Genomic DNA, 19,958 nt, shown 5'->3' on the forward strand with positions numbered 1-19,958 from the left:
ATCAACATTAATTATTTCCAGAGACATCATTTTGTCTATTTTTCCAGCGCATCGCGCACAAAAGCAAGGGAACGATGGGAGCACCAGAACTCTGCTCACATCATGTCGCTTCGCACCGCAAGCTGCAAATAGTAAATCTGTGATAAGTGGAATACCGCTACGCTTTCCACTCACGGGACAGAAGGACAATCCCGACCGCTTTTATATTGTAAGAAAGAAGGAGAAGATATCGCACAGTCAGGAGTAGAAAATCATCTGTTACCTGGAAAAACGAAACTACAAATCCCATCGTGCATTGCAAAATGGACGGGGAGTGTGTGAAACTCCGCGCCTGCGTAGCACTCACAGGACGAAAGGACACCCGACCACTTTTATATAGAAGGATTAATGTGTGGAAATAAAGTTCCTAAAACCAAAAGTTTGTGTTTTTCAGTTTATTTAATTGAATAGAAGTTCATCACTTAATATGAGAGTATGCAATCAACACATCTAAATTTTGTTCAGTTAATATTTAGCTATTCGGTTTAATAGGACTGTTTTATTAAGTTATCAATAAAAATATGTTTGAGTAACTCAAATGAGTCAACGTATCTTATTATGCTGTAGCTGAAGTAACTAATTTGGCTATTGTTAGAGCAGACACAGTGATCTGAGTTTGAATTACCCAATTCATTTAGAGTTTTTCAACTTTATTGAATTACGTTCCTCCAACAATTTTTTTGAGTGTTTCTTTAACAATGGAAATATAGTCATTTGGGAAGAATCCGCTGTAATAAAACAACAAGTTTCTGTGTGTCTGTCTGTGTGTCCAACTGGCTGCTCTGTCTCTGCTATCCAAGCATCACAAACATTAGCACTTCTGTATGAATCCCGTACCAAACAGTAAGTAACACAGACATTGACACCAGTTGGACACACTGCACTGCACACGTCTACGTTGATTCCTTAGATTTCAACCTGCCTTAGACAGGTAGCACAACTAGAGCATAGTTTATCAGTGTTATAGATATGTGTGCACCATGCCTCAGTGGTTTTCAGTCCAAAGGCCCAGGTCTCGACACAGCCTGTGTAGAATTTTCCCATCTGGAGAAGCGGTTTACCCTCACTGTGCAGGTTGGATTGATGATTCTAAATTGAGCAATTCTGGGTCTGCTTTTCACTGGACTAGATTTGGATTAATCAGGATTAAGAGATGTTATATTATGTAGCCAAAGTGAATGATGTTGTTCTCCAACATGAGGCACAGATCAGAGTAGACCCATTCATTCCCATGGCGGTGAGGGATTTTGTACAACTAATTTGTCAACAACAACATATAGCACAGAAATTCAGATGAGAGTGCTTTATAAATAATAATAGAAATTAAAAGATGAAAAAGCCATTAATGGTTATGGTGTAACCCTCTCACTGTTGCCCTTATTCAAAAAGAACTTAGTAACTTCTCACCTAATGAGAGGGAACAGCGATATTTGCAAATAAATGGCATAAAGAATGGCTTCTGCTAAAAAAAAAAAATTAAACATTCAATTAAAAAAAAACATTATCTCATAAATATAAAAATGTATCCTAAATTTAAGCACATCCACCTTCTTATATAAAATAACTTTATCAACAAACAAACCAAAAATAGAAACCATTCATTGTTCAGCAGGAATTCCATTCTTAAATCCAAACCCAAACAGTCAGTCATTGTCCAACCCGCTATATCCTAATACAGGGTCATGGGGGTCTGCTGGAGCAATCCCAACCAACACAGGGTGCCAGGCAGGAACAAACCCCGGGCAGGGCGCTAGCCCACCGCAGGGCACACACACACCCACCCATACACTAGGGACAATAGGATTGCCAATGCACCTAACCTGCATTTCTTTGGACTGTGGGAGGAAACCGGAGTACCCGGAGGAAACCCACAGGGAGAACATGCAAACTCCATGCAGGGGGGACCCAGTTCTCCTTACTGTGAGGCAGCAGGGCTACCACTGTGCCACAGTCCCACAGTCTGAAGACATGCAGGTTAGGTGCATTGGCGATTCGAAATTGTCCCGAGTGTGTGTGTGTGAGTGCGTGCCCTGCGGTGGGCTGGCACCCTGCTCGGGGTTTGTTTCCTGCCTTGCACCCTGTGTTGGCTGGGACTGGCTCCAGCAGACCCCCGTGACCCTGTGGTTGGGATATAGCGGGTTGGATAATGGATGGATGGATATTATATTAATACAGTTATCATATTACAATAATAAAGTGACTAGTGTCTTTAAAGGTTGTGGTTGCTGCATACAGTTAGCACACGCTGGAAGCTCAGATGAAATGACAAAAAATAAAAATCTGTTACCTACAGTCTTATTGTTGCCAACAAGCCGCAATTAGACCAAGAGAATACACTAAAATAATCCCAGTCTGTTTAAGAAGCTCTTTTTTAACAAGGGTAAGCAGAATTAGGAACAAGTGTTTTAGAGGAATAACACAGGTACGACAGTTTGGTGACCGAGGGAAAGAGTGGCCTGATTGAGATGGTTTGGCCATGTGCAGAGAGAGATGAGGGGTACATTGGGAAAAGAATATTCAGGATGGAACTGCCAGTCAAGAGGAAAAGTGGAAGGCCAAAGAGGAGGTTTACGGATGTGGTGAGGGAAAACATGATGTAAAAGACAGGGATAGATAGAGACGAATGAACCACTGTGGCAACCCCTAAATTGGAGTATCCGAAAGAAGAAGTTTAAGAAGTTCTTTTTTATTCTTGACCTTAGCAGAACATGCCAACTGCCACTTCATCCAGGTTACCATGATGCCAAATCTCCAATCTGTTTTCAAATTGGTTCACCAAACACATTCATAACTATCGCGTCCTTCACCAAGACCTGCGACTGTCGTCATTTTTTTTCTTCTTAATCACAATTTTTTACTATTATACTTCCCATACTTTTACATTCACCCTCAACACAGTAATAATGACTCACACGCCTTGTCTCCATGCCGGCACGCATCCTCGTCTCCTGTTCTTTTTTCAGTTTTCGCACCTTCCTTGTCTCCGTTTACCCACCAAGCATAACTGCCTTGAAGAACAGGAATCAGTCTACAAAGAAACATTCACCCTCGTTTTAACAGTAAATCAGTTTCCTTGAAGCTGATGCTAATATAAATCAAGAAAATAATGTATATATATGTAAAATAAATAATACTTGGACCAAAGCTGTTTAGTTTTCATAACAAAGATACAAATAATCTTCTAGGGTGCTACAACAGAGACAAAAGTAGGTGACTGATGTGAAAATTTATGGTATAATCAAATGGCCAGGGGCAGAGGAAAACAAAAACTGCAGCCAGCAGTTTTTAATTATTTAATTGATATGTCTTTAAGCAAGTACATGAATATTCAAAATTAAACAGAGTACAGTAAAGGTCACTTATCTATGAATTAATTAATAATAAAATGAGTATCTATGTAAAATATGCTGTGCTTTAATTAACATCTGGCAGAAAATGCTTATTTTGAGATATATTGTCATTTAATCATACTTTAAATAATAATTTCATATTTAATTAACTTTAAAATATTATTTGTTATTGAAGCACTGTGGGACATTAAGCCTTAATCCATCCATTCATTCATTTTTACATCAGGGAGTGAAATCATAGCAGGAACCAACCACTCGCTGAACGCTCGCTTAAGAATCTTCAATCTAACATGCATCTCTTGAAGAGGTAGGAGAAAAACTCGAGAAAGAAAAACTGCACAGTGAAATAAGAGAAAAAGCCTTAATGGGAATAAACTTTAATTTTCATCTACGACCACAAGAGGGCTCCATTTCACTTCATTTAAAAAGCAGACCTGTTGAAAGCTGAGTCAGCCACACAACTGAACACTTTGGGCCAAATGAAGGAAGCAAGCAGCGCAGATAGTTTGGTCTCCATCCCTTTTCCAAACACTCACCATCCATTTATATTTTGTAAATGCATTTTCTATATTTTCAGCAAACTTTAAAATATGTTTTTGAAGGCCCCACTTATTTGTGCGCTTTCAATTGTATTTGCACTTTTGGTATAATAAATCCCTGACAGGTAATTGGCATTGCAAAACCTAGAATGCCAATACATTTCGTTCTGGGTCAATAGTAAATCAGTTTTGAACATGGCTCTACATTTACAATTTTTTTTTGTTACGTCTTATTTGTCAAAAGAGATGCTGCGTTTTTGTATAGGTTTATCCTGCTGATTATCAGTCGTCCATGAGGGTGGATGGTCTCCAATGTGTATGCTGCTATCAGCAGAGTGAGTAGCTTCTGTAAGAGGGAGCTCATCTGATTTGTGTTCTGGCCCTACTGTGAAAAGAAGTAGGAAAAGTTTCCATTATGTTGTTATAAAGAAGATTCATAATACAAACAACGTTTACTTCAAAATAAATGAATTGTGAACTTACTGGTGCATGATCTGGTTAATTGCTTCTGTCTTGTGCATCCTGAATATATCTGATTGGTGTCATTCTGATGAATAAAGAGTAAAAATGCAGTATGTTTAGCAGGCGGAAAGAAAAGTGAAGAAAATAAAAAATTCAACAAAAATTGAATAGATTCCTTAAAAGAGCAAAACTGATGACATAAAGCCACCATGAAGGCTGTAACATAGTTAAGGCTTTCCATGTTCTTCTGTCAACAGTAAGTTACTATGGTTTACTTAAATGCATCTGGATTAATACAGAAATGAGACCATTACATTTTATCATAAAGCACATTACATTAATGCAGCTAGCTGCTTTTTATGTGAAAGATCAGTTCTTCATGAAAAGCTAATTCTGGGCATTAAATGTTTTCCGTGCTTAATTGCCTTCCCTTTTCGTTTTTCTTCAGAAAATGTAGAATCAAGCACTGTACTTATTGAATAAATGGGTTAACATTTTGTTAAATTAGTCAAATAATATATTTTTATTCCATGGTGTTATTTCACAGGGCTGCATTCAATTTATGTAGTAAGTGGAGGCTCCCTCACTACGTCTGATAAGACTGGGAATTTTAAAGAGCAGACAGAGCATTCACACTTTCACTTGTTCATTACAAATTAGTTCCTTTCTAAATGAGTAAAAAGTGATGAAGACATCCATGTGTTTTCTGGAATTGTTCTTAGTTAGAGGAAGCAGCTTAAACACACCAACAGCAGACACACTGAATGGGAAGAAAATTGCAAAAGTACAAGCAAGGCATGTTTAAAACGGTTATTGGCTTTGCTGTACATCATAACAAGAAGCAAACCTTTTAAGTTAATGTCAATGGTAAATTTAGATACGTTTTTCCTTAATTTCACATAGTAGCATAGATAACGGATGATTCTGTTTTACGTCCTGTAAGCTAACATGTTAATGGAATAGCCTTAATGCTCTGGTATATTCCTGTATTTACTGTAGACAACAGCATGATCACAGATTGTAGGTAGACAGCTAGATAGAAACATCAGTTATTAGATAGAAAGGTAAAAAGGCATACAGTATTCTGAATGTTAACGTTACGTTATGAGGGTACAGTCCTAGTGTATGTGAAAACCTTAGGAAATGTAGGGAAGGTGCTTAAGCCTTAAAAGAAATGTCACAGACAAGAAGTTTTCTTTTTTCTTTTCATGTGTATTATCAACTTTCTTCTTTATTTTTTTGCATTAATTGTTAGCTTTGAATGCCACAAAATCTTTTAAAATGAAGACACTTAGATTTTTTTTTTGTACAAGAGTACAAAAAACTGCTTATATTAGTGCTTAATGCTTATATTTCTTGTAGTTGCTTTTAAATAATTTTGGAAACTCTCGACAGCTACAAAACTAAGAGTTGGATAAGACTGAATGTCAGCAATTAGATCCATCCTTTCCTGAAAAAAATAAAAACTACTTTAATAAAAATCCTGCATCTTCTCTGTATATCCACCCATCCATTTTCTAACCCGCTGAATCCGAATACAGGGTCACGGGGGTCTGCTGGAGCCAATCCCAGCCAACACAGGGCACAAGGCAGGAACTAATCTTGGGCAGGGTGCCAACCCACCGCAGGACCTTCTCTGTATATTCTTCTTGAAAAATGATTAACTGATGCTATACAATGGCCAACGGGTGCTGCAGCTGTCACAAATATTTTTATGTGGATGAAGTAAATACATCAAATCCAGTATTTATTATTAATACAAGGAATACATTTGTTTGATAGGCAAAATGAAGGGTTGGAGGCTTGGAACTCATTTCATGATTAAACATTGTCAGTTCAGAATTATATCAATCACTCAATATTTATTTTAAAGCCTTGCAGGGTAAAATCACAGAATCAGCCATCAAAAATAAACGAGAAAATTAATTATAAGAAAATAATATGTATTTTAAACAACATCCAGTAAATATCTTGAATTGAAAGAACTTGCAACTGCAAACAAATTTATTCAAATTGTTTCAGTAGCTCAGCAGAACAGTAATCAAAATGAAAGCATATAGAAAATGCTCCAATAATTCTGTACAAAACATAAAACCTGCATCAGCAGAAACTTCAGGGACTGAAGTTTGTGAATTTCTCAGGGATTTGTCCTAACACCATTGCTTTTTCTTTATATTAATGAAATTAGTTCAGGTATACACAGTAAAATTTGGAATTTTGTAAATTACACCACCGTTGGAAACACAGCAAATAATGAAACAGTAGCAAAACAACTGAGAAAGCCTTGGACAATCTTGAAAGCAAACAAAGTGTTTCAAGGAGGCAAATAAATCATCAAATATGAGATGAACAAGATCAACTAACAGGAATCAAAGACTGAACATGCCTTAGGGGTTTATATTTTTGTAGCAACACTGGATGTTTTGTTCAGAAGAACAACCCACTGAGAAGGTCTTTGGATTTGTAGCACATATCTGAGGGAATTTGAAAAGAAAAACCCACAAAGCTATTTAATCGATGACATCAAATTTCTTAAAGGCAGTTAAGAAGCTCCGTGAATCTCTTTTGAACTTAACATTCACAGGCAAGATGAATTCTTCACTCTCTTATTTCGCAACCAGTTATCGTGATGTAGTGCTGTGATGTTTATTACCTTACTTGGAATTCCATGATAATGATCACTTCATTTGTTATTTCAACACCATCCAGCACTTTCAAATTGAATACCTTCTGACCAAAATACATCCTGTACTGTTTCAGTTTTAAATATACAGACTTCAACAGAACAGAAACATTTTATTAGGTCAGCTGACTACGTCACTTGTCATATAAAAGCCATGAAAGTGAAGGTTGAAATGGAGTGATCCATTAAGGGAAATAACAAAAATACCTAGACAACCACCTATGGTCATATTAGCGGACAGTGCATTATTAAAGGGTTGTCTCACGCTCACAGCTTTCTTCCTTCACTTTTAAAGCTCTCTTTTCCACTTTCTGTCAATGAACTTTAGAACCTGCTTCGTTCTCCACTTTCTAAAAGAAACGCTCCATTAATACTTGTTTCTGGGGTCATGTGTTTTGGTCAGTTCTGAACCTAGAACAACTCTGTGTTCAGATTTCAGGTAACACATACCACTACCACCCACTAGTGCAAGGGTTTCTTAATTTATTTTTGTCATGAACCAATCTTCTTCTGGATGATCATTGTGATGCTCTCCCTTGGAGAATTGTGGAATCCTTTCACAGGTTTGGAGAACAATCATTGGAGCAATCAAGATTATTTAATCAACCCACTGTCGCCTATGTTGAGCAACCTATTGTCGTCACTTTGAAAGCTATCTGCATCCTCTTTTCATTAAATACAACAGTCAACCCACAAGCATTTTTGGGTAGTCACCCACAGTTTAAGAAATCTGCTCTAGAGTTTCCCCACTAAGGTAGGTCACTGGCTTTGCATACAGTATATCACAAAAACCTGAGGGTAGATTCTGCTTGCCATACTTCAATGTGGGTTATTAGAGGTCCTTCTCTTTTTTATCTTTTTCTGTATTGTTATAAAAATTCAAATCTCTGTCTTCTAGTCCCACCTTTAGGAGTAGACAGATTCTGACAAAGATTTAGCATTAAGATTTAGATCATTTTGATGTAAGCAGGTGAAGTTTATATTTCAAAAATTTGTGGTGTTCCTCCATCCAGCTTTAAGACATAGAGGTTTGGTTGCCATGCTGAATTTTGGTTTGTTTTGTGAATGACATAAATATTTCATGCAAAATGACACATTTTGAGCACAACTACCTACCAACTTATTGTCATCTTGGTTGTCCTGTCTGCTTTGACTGGAATGTCTCCTGAACTGAATCTCTTTCATTTCATCTGAATTCACATCTGGCTGGAGAGTGTGCCTGCTATAGGCAGGAGCCTGTGAAAAACACATTGTGAAACATTTAGGATACATGAGACATTTCAGTTTGTTTCATTAAGTACTGTGAAAGCCTGCTGCATAGCTGGAACAGGTCAAAAGAATATGGGGCTCCTGCAGCCTAGAGAAACAATCTTTCTGTTTAAAAAAAGTACATCCTGTTTTCAGCATAGTATGTGCTCAATCTAGTTATTTATCAATCTTTCTAAGAAACAGATACTGTGTGACCTGATCGATTTATTTGAAATAGTAAGAGATGATTGGTTCCAAACACATTTTACACTGTTAAAAAGGCGGATTCCTGTTAAAGCAATCTGCTTGTGCAATGGGGTTCAAACTGAGCGAGACCGCTCTGAACAAAAGACACCCTTGTAATCGGAAGAACGATTAGTTACTTGGGTACAACTAGGTTGCAGACATGAGTTTGTATACTGGGAAACCCAGCAAAGACAACTGTCATAATTACTGTGCCAGAACTTAAATGTTGCATTTTTGCAACTCTCTGGTGTGCAGAGTCACCTCAGGGAAGGTTTAATAAATATTAATGTGCATTAACGTTAATGGTGTTTGAATTTTGCCCTTCTTCAAAACATTAACATTTTCTAGTTATTCTACAAAGCAGTTACCATATTATTCAAAGCACCTACTAGTAGCCATTTAACGGGGAAACTATGTGACAGAGGATGTCACCATAGCACAACCTATTTAAGATGGTGGCATATGACACTAGGATTTGGCATATATTTCTATTTTTTATATGTTTTTATATGAATTTCTGAGATCTGCCAGTCATTGTAAATGTTTTTTCACTCTCTGAATATGAATCTGATATTTATTTTTGAAATTCAAATTGCTTCTATAATTATACAATATTTTTGTCTGTTTCATCTGCCATTTTGTACTTTCATAATCTCCATCTTTTTAAGTTCCCATCATGGAGCCTGCCTCAAACATTGTCCTCGAAGGTTGTGACCAGCTCGTAATGATGTGACAGGTTAAAAGGCCATCCAGAATTTCATTTCCTTATCCAAGCTACAAATTCAAAACCCCTTGCAGTTTTTACAGAAATTTCAATTCTAAATATTTCTTTCAGTTTTGACTTTTGCTCTGAAATTTTTGTTCATGATTTTTGTCTCTCATTTTGTGTTTGGTCCGTGTGCTTTTTGATTTGTTCTGTTTAAGCATCTGTCCCCTGGTTCTTTCCCAAACTCCATCTGACAGACACTCAGCCTATTATGAACATAAAACACATGATGACTTTAATAGATTTAGCTAGAAAAATAATTACACTATTTCACTTTTCCATCCTAGCCATAATAAAGACCCGTAACACCCAGTTACATTTGCAATTAAGCGGATTCTAAAGACATGCAAGTCAGGAGGTGTTTTGTGGTTATTCTTATGGCACTACGCACCAGCCACTTCGCGTCTCTGCCACTTGCACCCCAAGGAGACGTGGTCACTCTGCTGAAACCCCCTATTAAACGGTGATACAATGGGAAACAAATACAGTTTTTTTTACCTCCTCTTTGCTCGATCAGTTGCTGGCTTGCTGCCACCGCGTGATCTGCATCTTGCATGGCGCTTCAAACATTTAAAAGCATGTACAGCATCTGTCTTTGTCATCGACTCTTTGTCTTTTATTTCCGGTGGTTAAATCTCTTGGCACAAAGTCTCGTCTCATGGGACGTGAGTTCTTGATATTTTAGTTTATAATTTCAAAATGGAATATGAATCTGAAAATCTAACAATATCACATTGAAATTTGATAAATTCTGAAAAGAAAGATATCAAACATATATATGTAGGTTTTTTTTTGTTTTTTTTTTAATTTTATTACAATCCATACAAAGCAATCAAGTTTTTACAAAAAGAAGAATTGCGTTAATAACAGATCAATCCCCACCCCTGAGAGAGAGAGCAAGACAAAATTTAAGGCTTGTAAACATACCTAAATTAATAAATTCTCTGTGCTTTATAAACTTATTTTAAAATATTACTGATTAGATCCTGCCATGTTTTGAAAAACGTCTGTACGGATCCTCTAACTGAGTATTTGATTTTTTCCAATTTCAAATAATATAACACATCGGTTTCCCACTGACTTAAAAGAGGAGAGTTTGGGTTCTTCCAGTTTATCAGAATAAGTCTGCGTGCCAACAGTGTAGTGAATGCAATCACAATTTGTTTGTCCTTCTCCACTTTAAGACCCTCTGGAAGAACCCCAAACACAGCTGTTAATGGGTTAGGAGGGATTGTGAGTCCAAGGCTGTCTGAGAGGTAATTAAAAATTTTTGTCCAGAATAATGTTAATTTGGTACAGGCCCAGAACATGTGACCTGTTGAGGCTGGGACTTGATTGCAGCGTTCGCAGGTTAGATCATGCCCTGGAAACATTTTGAAGAGTTTTAGTCGAGACAGATGTGCTCGATATATAATTTTGAGTTGTATAATTGTATGCTTTGCGCATATGGAGCTCGAGTGAATTCTCTGCATTGCTACTTTCCACTCCTTTTCTGATATATTAATTGAGAGGTCATTTTCCCAGTGTCCTCTTGGATCTTTGAAAGGAAGGGATTGTAAAATGATTTTATATATTGCAGAGATGGAGTCTAATTCCTCAAAATTGAGCAATATTTTTTCCAGCGTGGATGAGGGTGCAAGATGAGGAAAATCTGGAAGGTTCTGTTTAACAAAGTTCCTGATTTGAAGATAGTGAAAGAAATGTGTAGCTGGAATGTTAAATTTGGAATGTAATTGTTCATAGGATGCAAAGATGTTGTCTATATGAAGATCTCTAAGCAAGTTAATTCCAAATTTTTTCCAGATATTAAAAACTGCATATGTTTGTGAAGGTTGAAAGAGGTGGTTCTCTTGCAGAGGTGCCACAGATAGAAGCTTCTCCGTCTTAAAATCCTTTCTACATTGGTTCCAGATTTTAAGTGAGCGGAGCACAATTGGGTTATTATTGTATTGCCGATAACGTGTGTTTATTGGAGCGCAGAGCAAGGAATACAAAGAAGTACTGCAGGATTTTACTTCTATTGCGGACCAAGCCTGTGTATGTTCTTCTATTTGTGTCCAGGTTCTTATCGCCTGTATATCTGCCGCCCAGTAATAAAACTGGAAGTTAGGTAGAGCCATGCCGCCTTCTGCCTTTTGTCTTTATATGTAGATTTTAAAATAAGCCTGATTTAAAGTGTGCCAAAAAAGTGACATAAAATTGTTGCAAAAAATCATTATATACAGTATATATATATATATATATAGCTCATTTCTGATAGTACTTTTGTATGCAAAGATTTGTATTTTCTGGAGACAGAATGCCATGTTACCTGATGCTTTTTTGTGGCTATGTATTAAACTGCTCGTAGTATGTCTAGTAATGATTTAGAATGATACTTTGATAAATATACATAATATTGTATATTCATGTAAGACTAAATGAACAATAGATTATATTTTCATATCATATTTTATTATATAATTGCAGCAGTAAGAGTTATATTTTTATGGTCTTGTTAGTAGAAATATTACATTTTAAACATTTGGCAGAAGAAGAATAGCATTGTAGTACATAAGATAAAACTATAGCCTTGTAGAACGTGGAACTTGGTTCAGCTTGTAGCTATACAGTCATTTTTATTATACTAACATGTTAGGTATTTGATCATCTGGTGTGGCTACAGGGATTTTGTCCCACTGTTCAAATACATACTGTTATGTAAACTGGTACACTATATTGTTATTTCATTAATGTGTGAATGTTTGTGGAAGATGCTCAGGTCCCCTAAGCAATACATATTAGTAAGAAAGTTGTATTTACAAATATTCAGTCACTGCTTTTACTGGTTGTGGCTGTAGAGCATGTAACTTGGTGGCAAGGAAGCATCAAATGTAATCATGTCCTTTGTGAAAATTTAGAGTTATCAACTAACTTATCTGATTGTTTTAGGGTATAAGTTGATCCCTGAGCCTCAAAACAACCTCAGGTGAACTTGAGGAGATCAAGCAGTCTTCTTTTACAGGATACAAACACCCCAACCCAGACTATGGTGCAGCCATGTGGACCAACTTATTTAGTCTCTTATTTCATTGATTTATCAAACATCATAATTTGTCACCTTTACATTCATGAACCTATTTATTGAAATTGTTAATCCAAGTAAATGTTCGTCAAAAAAAATTACCTTTCTCCTGATATGGTATAAACTATGTGATAGAATAGATTTGATGGTGTCAAGTTCTCCTGGTTGAAGATGGAGTGGAGAGACTTTTTCTAGTTGTCTTCTGCAGGACAGAAAATTATAAAAGTCTTATTTCATTGAGCACAGTTTCAAACAATTCCAAAATAAATGAGACTTATTTACTGGCCAAAAACCATCTTACCAGATATGCACAGTTCTTATAGTTGTCTACCCCCCCTAGCTCTTTCTTTGCCTGTAGTTTGCCTTTGGCTCCTCCTGCAAGTGTTGTTATGTAAAATTAGTGAGAAGGTAAGACATGTGATGGAAGGAGCAAGAGGAATAAAAATGGGAGCTTGAATGAAGTGCTTCACTCGGGCATTGCACCCTCTGCCCTGTAAAACATTTCAACAGAGTTCTTTGTCTTATTGCATGCTGTTCAGTCTTCTTGAACTTTAGCATGGACCTTTTGATCCTGTTTTGGAAACATTTTCTAGTGCTATGCTTTGCGGTTATGTGTCATTTGAATTCTGTTTTTTGTCTTGCATTTTGAATTTTAGGCATTAATGAATATTACATACTTTTATTTAGGATATTTTGTTTTTTTTTTTTTTTTGCTCTGCCCAATCTGCATACCAGCCCAGGTTAAAACGACCAGCCATGCTTTATTGGGTGGCAGTTTGTGCTCTTGTTATATAATGTAGGCTTGGAAAAGCAGGTATCAAAGGTTTGTGTTGCTGTAGCATCCTGCAAAAATAATCTATTATTAGTATGCCAGTGCTTTAAATGATTATGCAGGCATATGTGTCTTTAAAAAATATTCACATCCTTATAAGTTGTCACATTTTATTGTTGTACAACACTGAATTATAATGGGTTTAATTTGGCTTTTTTGTTCATTGTTTAACAGAAAAATGCTCTTTCATGTTAACATTGCAACATCACTGCAAAGTGATATAATCTATCCATCCATCCATCCATCCATTATTCAACCTGCTATATCCTAACTACTGGGTCACGGGGGTCTGCTGGAGCCAATCCAAGCCAACGCAGGGCGCAAGGCAGGAAACAAACCTCGGGCAGGGCACCAGCCCACCGCAAGGCATGCACACACCAAGGACAATTTCGAATCGCCAATGCACCTAACCTGCATGTCTTTGGACTGTGGGAGGAAACCGGAGTACCCGGAGGAAACCCACGCAGACAAAGAGAGAACATGCAAACTCCACGCAGGGAGGACCCGGAAAGAGAACCCAGGTCTCCTAACTGTGAGGCAGCAGCGCTACCACTACACCACCGTGACGCCCAAAGTGATTTAAATTAATTATAAATATATAACACAAAATGATTTATATAGTGGTGCAGCCAGTTGGTTTTGGAAGTCACATTTTTAGCTCAATGGAGATCACTTGTCTGGGCTTACAGTTGGCTGTAATATAAATGTGCCATATCTGGAAGGTCCAGCTTGTGCTGAGTCAGTATGGTGGCCTAGCCTACGCAATGAAGACAAAAGAACAATCCAAGCAACTCGATGAAAAGCACAAGTCAGGGGATGGAGGCATGCAAATATCCAAGTCACTGAATATCCCTTTGAGTCCAGTTAAATCAATCATTAAGAAATGGAAGCAGTATGGCACAGCTCTAAATATGCCTGGAGCAAGTTCTCCACGAAAAAAAGTAATTGTGCCAGAAGAAAACTAGTGAGACAGGCCACCAAGAGAAATAAGTCATTAGTTTCAAGATGGAGGTGCTTAGATTGGAGAGATTGTGCATATGAAAACTGTTGACCAGTCGCAGCTTTATGAGAGATTGGCAAAGAGCAAGCCACACTAACATCTCAGCTAGAGAGTCAGAAGGTACTTGGTAGACTCTGAAGTCAGCTAGAAGAAAGTTCTAGGGTCTGATGAGACTAAATTTCAGCCTTTTGGGCATTAGACTAAACACGGTGTTTGAACACTACAGACTATCAAAAACACACCAACCACTCTGTGAAACATGATAATGGTAGAATCATGTTGTGGGGATTATTCTCTGCAGGAGTCCAAGGAAGGAAGGCTTGTGAGGGTAGGGGGGAAAATAAATACAGCAAAATCAAGAAAACCCCAGGAGAAAAACACAAAGTAGTCTACAAGAAACCTGAGCCTTGGGAGAAGACATGTTTTTCAGTAAGGCAAAGGAATGGCTTAAAAACAACAATATTAATATTCTGGAGTAGCCGAGTCAGAGTCTAGACATCAATCCAGCTGAGCATTTGAGACTGCATGTGAAAAGGGCTTTTCACTCATGATCCCCATGCAGAATGACAGAACTTGAACAGTTTTGCAAAGAAGAATAGTGTTTAGATGTGCTAAGCACATGAGACTCAAGGGTTTCATGGCTGCCAAAGGTTCATCTACTAAATACTGACTTGAAGAGGATTAATTTGTACTTTACATTTGTAAATAATTTAAACCACTCTGACAAGATCTCTGCTCACTTCGACATTAATGAGTCCTTTCTGTTGATCAGTGTCAAATTAACTCCACTGTGAATCAATGTTGTACTGTACAGTAATAAAATCTGAAACTTTCAATGAATAAAGGCAGTCCCCGGGTTACGTACGAGATAAGGACTTTTTCAAATGTTTATCTCTGAGATTTGTTAATTGTCTTTGCAAAAGCTATTCTAACGGAAAACTGTTAACTTTTTAATACGAATGGCAGATTTAGGAGGGCGTGACTTGAAAGAATCTCATGGCAATATTCTTGACTCACGGGACTTGAAAAAATCTTTTCAAAAAAGTCTCATCTTGTCTCCTAAAAAAAGTCCTGTTGCATTGAAAGATTTTTTTATATAATAGAGAGATATGTGCATAACAAAGAGGTGTGTTTATGGCTTTGCAACAAGGCATTTAGTTCTTGTTTTTCCCTGTGTTATCAGTGAAGTGCATAGACTTTACACAGTACAAGGTGTGACTGTTTCAACAATGCAAATGGCTCCTTCTATTTTTTCTGATATTTCAGCATGGCATGTGCCCACTTGCTTTGAAAAATAAGACAGCATTTTGTTGAGACTGTTAGTTGTTTATATTATCATTAATTTCTTATGTGATGCTAATTCTGTAAACTTCTCTCAACATAATATCGCTTTGCACTACATTATCTCTAGTCTAACAGATACTTTAAAAATATTAAAATATTCCAGTGCATTCTCCAGCTCCTAATATGATTTTCCTTCCCTGAATTGAGATATTTCTCTAAAATGCACTTAAACAAAATAACCAAGACATAAATAATTGCATTAATGGCTTCAATAGAAAATAAAAATGAAATATGGATGCAGATGATTTTCTACCTACTGTTCTCTGGGCTGATCTATCGGCACCACTGGATCAGGCGATTTGACTGCATGCTTTTTTTCAAGTTTTTCATAGAAATGGACAATGCTGGATTTTGACTGTTTATTATGACGCACCAAAAGCTTCTTTAAATACTTCTTATTATAATATTCAAATCTATAAAAAAAAAAGAACAGAGAGAAATACATATATACAAGCACTTTTTGAACCAATCCATTAATTTTCCAGCTATTTTTAATTACAGGGTGCTAGTACATGTCTTGCTTATTTTGACTTTAAATAAAATCTAAAATTCTCCAATCTGTGAAACACACTTGTGGTTCACAGGAGACCAGAACCTATCCCTTCACAAGGCAGGAAGTGACCAGGCTGGCCCATCACAGGACCCACTCTTACACATACCCAGCCACACTCAGAGAGGGCCAGCTTAGAATAACTCATCAATGGCCATCTTTGGAGAAATGGGAGTCCCAGGAGGAAAACCCATATTACCACGGGGAGAACTTTCAAATTCCACACAGACTGGGCATGGAATATAAAGCTGGGATGCTTCACCCAAGAGGCAATAGTGCTTACCTACTGTGCCACCGTATTTAAAAAAGGTAAATAGAGAGGGGCAGCGTGATTGATTACTGTTACATGTGGATGAAAACAAGACTTTGTAAAACAACCTGTTACTTTTCACTCACTTGTCTTTCCAGTAGTGATGGCCCCAGTGTCCGCTGATGTCTTCAATGCCAGCCACAATATGATCCAGAAACTAAAATATGATACACACATTTACTATCATGCGCAAGGCACCAGTATTCGAAGACATGGGCAGATATAAGCATGATGTTGAAACTGAAAACTATTATTTATAAATGGTGCATTCAATAAAAAATTTGCAAGTAAGAATTGTAACTGGCCGGTAATGTGAAGCTTTTGAAACAAACCAAAGAACTGATTTTACTTGCAGGAATGCAACACCTGGATAGTGTGACTAAACATTTAACAAGAAGATGTTTCTGAAAGAGAATTCTTCTTACAGTGGCAAATATTCAAAGTGATCCCAAACAGTAAAAAGTAGATGGGTGCCAATTTAAAAATTATTAAAGTACTAGGCTGACCCGCCTTTTAAGTTGACCACTTCTTAAGGCAATTCAATATGTAGATCAATTTGATATTTTATACAAACTCATTAATTTGGTTATATTGCATTTGAGCGGTATTACTTTAATACTCGTAGTTTCTGTTATTTTTGTGTTGAAATTTGAACTTTTTTTCTATATTGAGGTCGCCCTTTTGAACCCCCCTGATATTTACTACGCGGTGAGGCATTTGTACTCCATCAACATTAATTATTTCCAGAGACATCATTTAGTCTATTTTTCCAGCGCATCGCTAACAAAAGCAAGGGAACGATGGGAGCACCAGAACTCTGCTCACATCATGTTGCTTCGTACCGCAAGCTGCAAGTAGTAAGTCTGTGATAAGCATAATACCGCTACGCTTTCCACTCACGGGACGGAAGGACAATCCCGACCGCTTTTATATAGTAAGAAAGAAGAAGAAGATATCGCACAGTCTGGAGTAGAAAATCATCTTTTACCTGGAAAACGAAACTACAAATCCCATCGTGCATTGCAAAATGGACGGGGCGTGTGAAACTCCGCGCCTGTGTAGCACTCACGGGACGGAAGGACAATCCCGACTGCTTTTATATAGAAGGATTCCTACAGAATTTATTTCAGTTGCCTCAAATAATCTTAATGAGAAAATCCTTCCAAAAAACGTCAGTAGTGCTGTTTGAGCATAACTGTTGTCTTATTGTGTACATTTAAATGTTAAATTAATAAAAATTTGTTTGAACTTCATGCCATGATTACTTATACGTATTCACATTTCTGCCATTTGATCAGCTCAATCTATTTCGGGTGTCATAATGGTCTCACTCGTGGTAATAACCAGCCCACCTATTACAAAGCTCAAAGTCACTCACAAATAAGTTGGCTGATGCTAGGGCAGTTTAGAATTGCTAATTCATCAAACCAGCTTAACCTTATGCTGAAGAAAGCTGGAATACACAAAGAAATTCAGTGGGAACCTAGAGAGAAAGTGCAAATTAAAGTATAAATAGGGAGCAGATATACGTAAGTACCTGGAGCTGTAGATCAGAGATGCTAAACCTTGGACCACTGGGCTGAATGTGTATACCATTTCATAATGATTATAAAAAGGTATTTTACAGGCTTTAATACTGTACAATGTTAACAAATGTCACAATTTCTTGCCACTACAAAATAATATATCAAAAATGGAGAAGACCCCGTATGTTATTTTCTTTAAGAGTCATACTTCCACATATTCCACTTTTTATATCGTTCCATTTTCTTTCTTTTCACACCTTTTAAAACGCCCACCAGATTAACACAAAGCACCAAGAAACCAGAAAGTGTGAAAACATGCTTTTATAAGCACAAATATGTAGGCTTACTTTTCGAGAACAAAACAAAATGGAGAATTAATTTGGTAATTCTTAGGAACTCATTTTAGGTGGAAAACAAGGATGGAGAAAAAAAAATTTTTTGGGTGTAACCATGTAATTGGAAATGGGAAAACCAGTATCTGATTTCAGATGGAGGAGGCCTCATGTGTATTCAGTGAGAACATCTTTCCATTAAAACCAGTGATGTTGGTTTAGTTTTCCAAGTGGTTCACATACATACCGTATTTATGGATATTTATATAGTTCAGTATTGACTATTTATTGTCTTTTTATATTCCTCTAATGCACAGTCTTGGAGTTCAATAACTAAGCAATGCACTACACATTGTCCATCCATCCATTTTCCAGCCCGCTGAATCTGAACACAGGGGTCTGCTGGAGCCAATCTCAGCCAACACAGGGCACAAGGCAGGAACCAATCCCGGGCAGGGTGCCAACCCACCGCAGGATACACACAAACATGGACCAATTTAGAATTGCCAATCCACCTAGCCTGCATGTCTTTGGACTGTGGGAGGAAACCGGAGTGCCCGGAGAAAACCCACGCAGATACGGGGAGAACATGCAAACTCCACGCAGGGAGGACCCGGGAAGCGAACCCAGGTCTCCTAACTGTGAGGCAGCAGCGCTACCACTGCGCCACCGTGCCACCCACTACACATTGTACTGTGTGTAATTGTATGTGACAAATAAACTTTGATTTGAAATAATTTGATATGGTACCGGATATAATTGCTAAACTAGAAACTGACATAAAAAGGCAGACTTGGGATTATTTGATCCATCATACTTACTGTAAATGGACAAAACAACAACTAGTCGAGAAGGCAAGGGTCAAGAGCCTAAAAATTCTTAATAATTCACTTTTATTGCTTTACTGACAATGAGTCTTTCCTTTATTTTTATTTAAAGTTTGGAAGAGATGCATTCATAACAAGTTGCCCATAAATAAGATGGCACATATCACATCAGGAAGGTGTCTTTGAAACCAGCACAACATTAACAGAGGATTCTGTAATTAATGATGTGATGAATGGAATGGAGAAAATAATAAAGGAAGCAAAAATATTGAAAAAATATCCATACTGATCTTAAAACACAGAAGAAGATCCTGGCAAATAAGAGGTATTATTGCTATATAGCTACTAGCTACTTACATCTGATAGCAGGGGTGGATCTACCATCAGGGTGGTCTGGGTACACGCTCCTGGGGCTTTCATTTTAACCAAAATGCTTACATTAGCTCAAATCACCAAATGGGACCGAGCCATACCACCCAATAATGAGCATAAACCCCCTCTTCCCACCCACCTAAATACTCATTGGATGAAATGACTGGGTGTCCATGCATATGAATGAACTGTTAAAAGGAAGATCAACTCTCTGTTAAGGATATAAGTCATTCAAGGTAGCTTGTGGGAGTCTTAATTTGGCTCTTGTCTGAAAGTGGAGTATAAACGTTTGCTGTCTTCCACAGATACACCACGGATATATATTAATTAAGAGCAAGCAAATGCAATATTGGCAACCAGGCCATTAACCATTCGGCTCTAAGTGTGTTTTTCTGTGTAAAGCACTCACCAGAAACTCTCAACTGTGTCTCAGACATGGAGCAGTCATCAGGACGTAACTAAATGAAG

The 19,958-nt window shown here is 37.4% G+C and overlaps 1 protein-coding gene across 1 annotated transcript in view; it reads right to left on the bottom strand.

The window, feature by feature from the left end:
* Positions 1 to 4,100: 4,100 nt before the first annotated feature.
* Positions 4,101 to 19,958, bottom strand: part of LOC120538187 (sodium/hydrogen exchanger 2-like) — a 34,318-nt gene continuing 18,460 nt past the window's right edge. The window contains exons 7-12 of the mRNA XM_039767638.1: positions 16,520 to 16,590; positions 15,831 to 15,986; positions 12,500 to 12,599; positions 8,190 to 8,309; positions 4,412 to 4,475; positions 4,101 to 4,313 (exon numbers count right to left, since the gene is read on the bottom strand). Coding sequence (XP_039623572.1) covers positions 4,159 to 4,313; positions 4,412 to 4,475; positions 8,190 to 8,309; positions 12,500 to 12,599; positions 15,831 to 15,986; positions 16,520 to 16,590 — 666 coding nt within the window. The 3' untranslated portion in view covers positions 4,101 to 4,158. The remainder of the gene's footprint in view (positions 4,314 to 4,411; positions 4,476 to 8,189; positions 8,310 to 12,499; positions 12,600 to 15,830; positions 15,987 to 16,519; positions 16,591 to 19,958) is intronic.

The sequence above is a fragment of the Polypterus senegalus genome, chromosome 10 (assembly GCF_016835505.1).
Source record: "Polypterus senegalus isolate Bchr_013 chromosome 10, ASM1683550v1, whole genome shotgun sequence".
In the NCBI taxonomy this organism is placed as follows: domain Eukaryota; kingdom Metazoa; phylum Chordata; class Cladistia; order Polypteriformes; family Polypteridae; genus Polypterus; species Polypterus senegalus.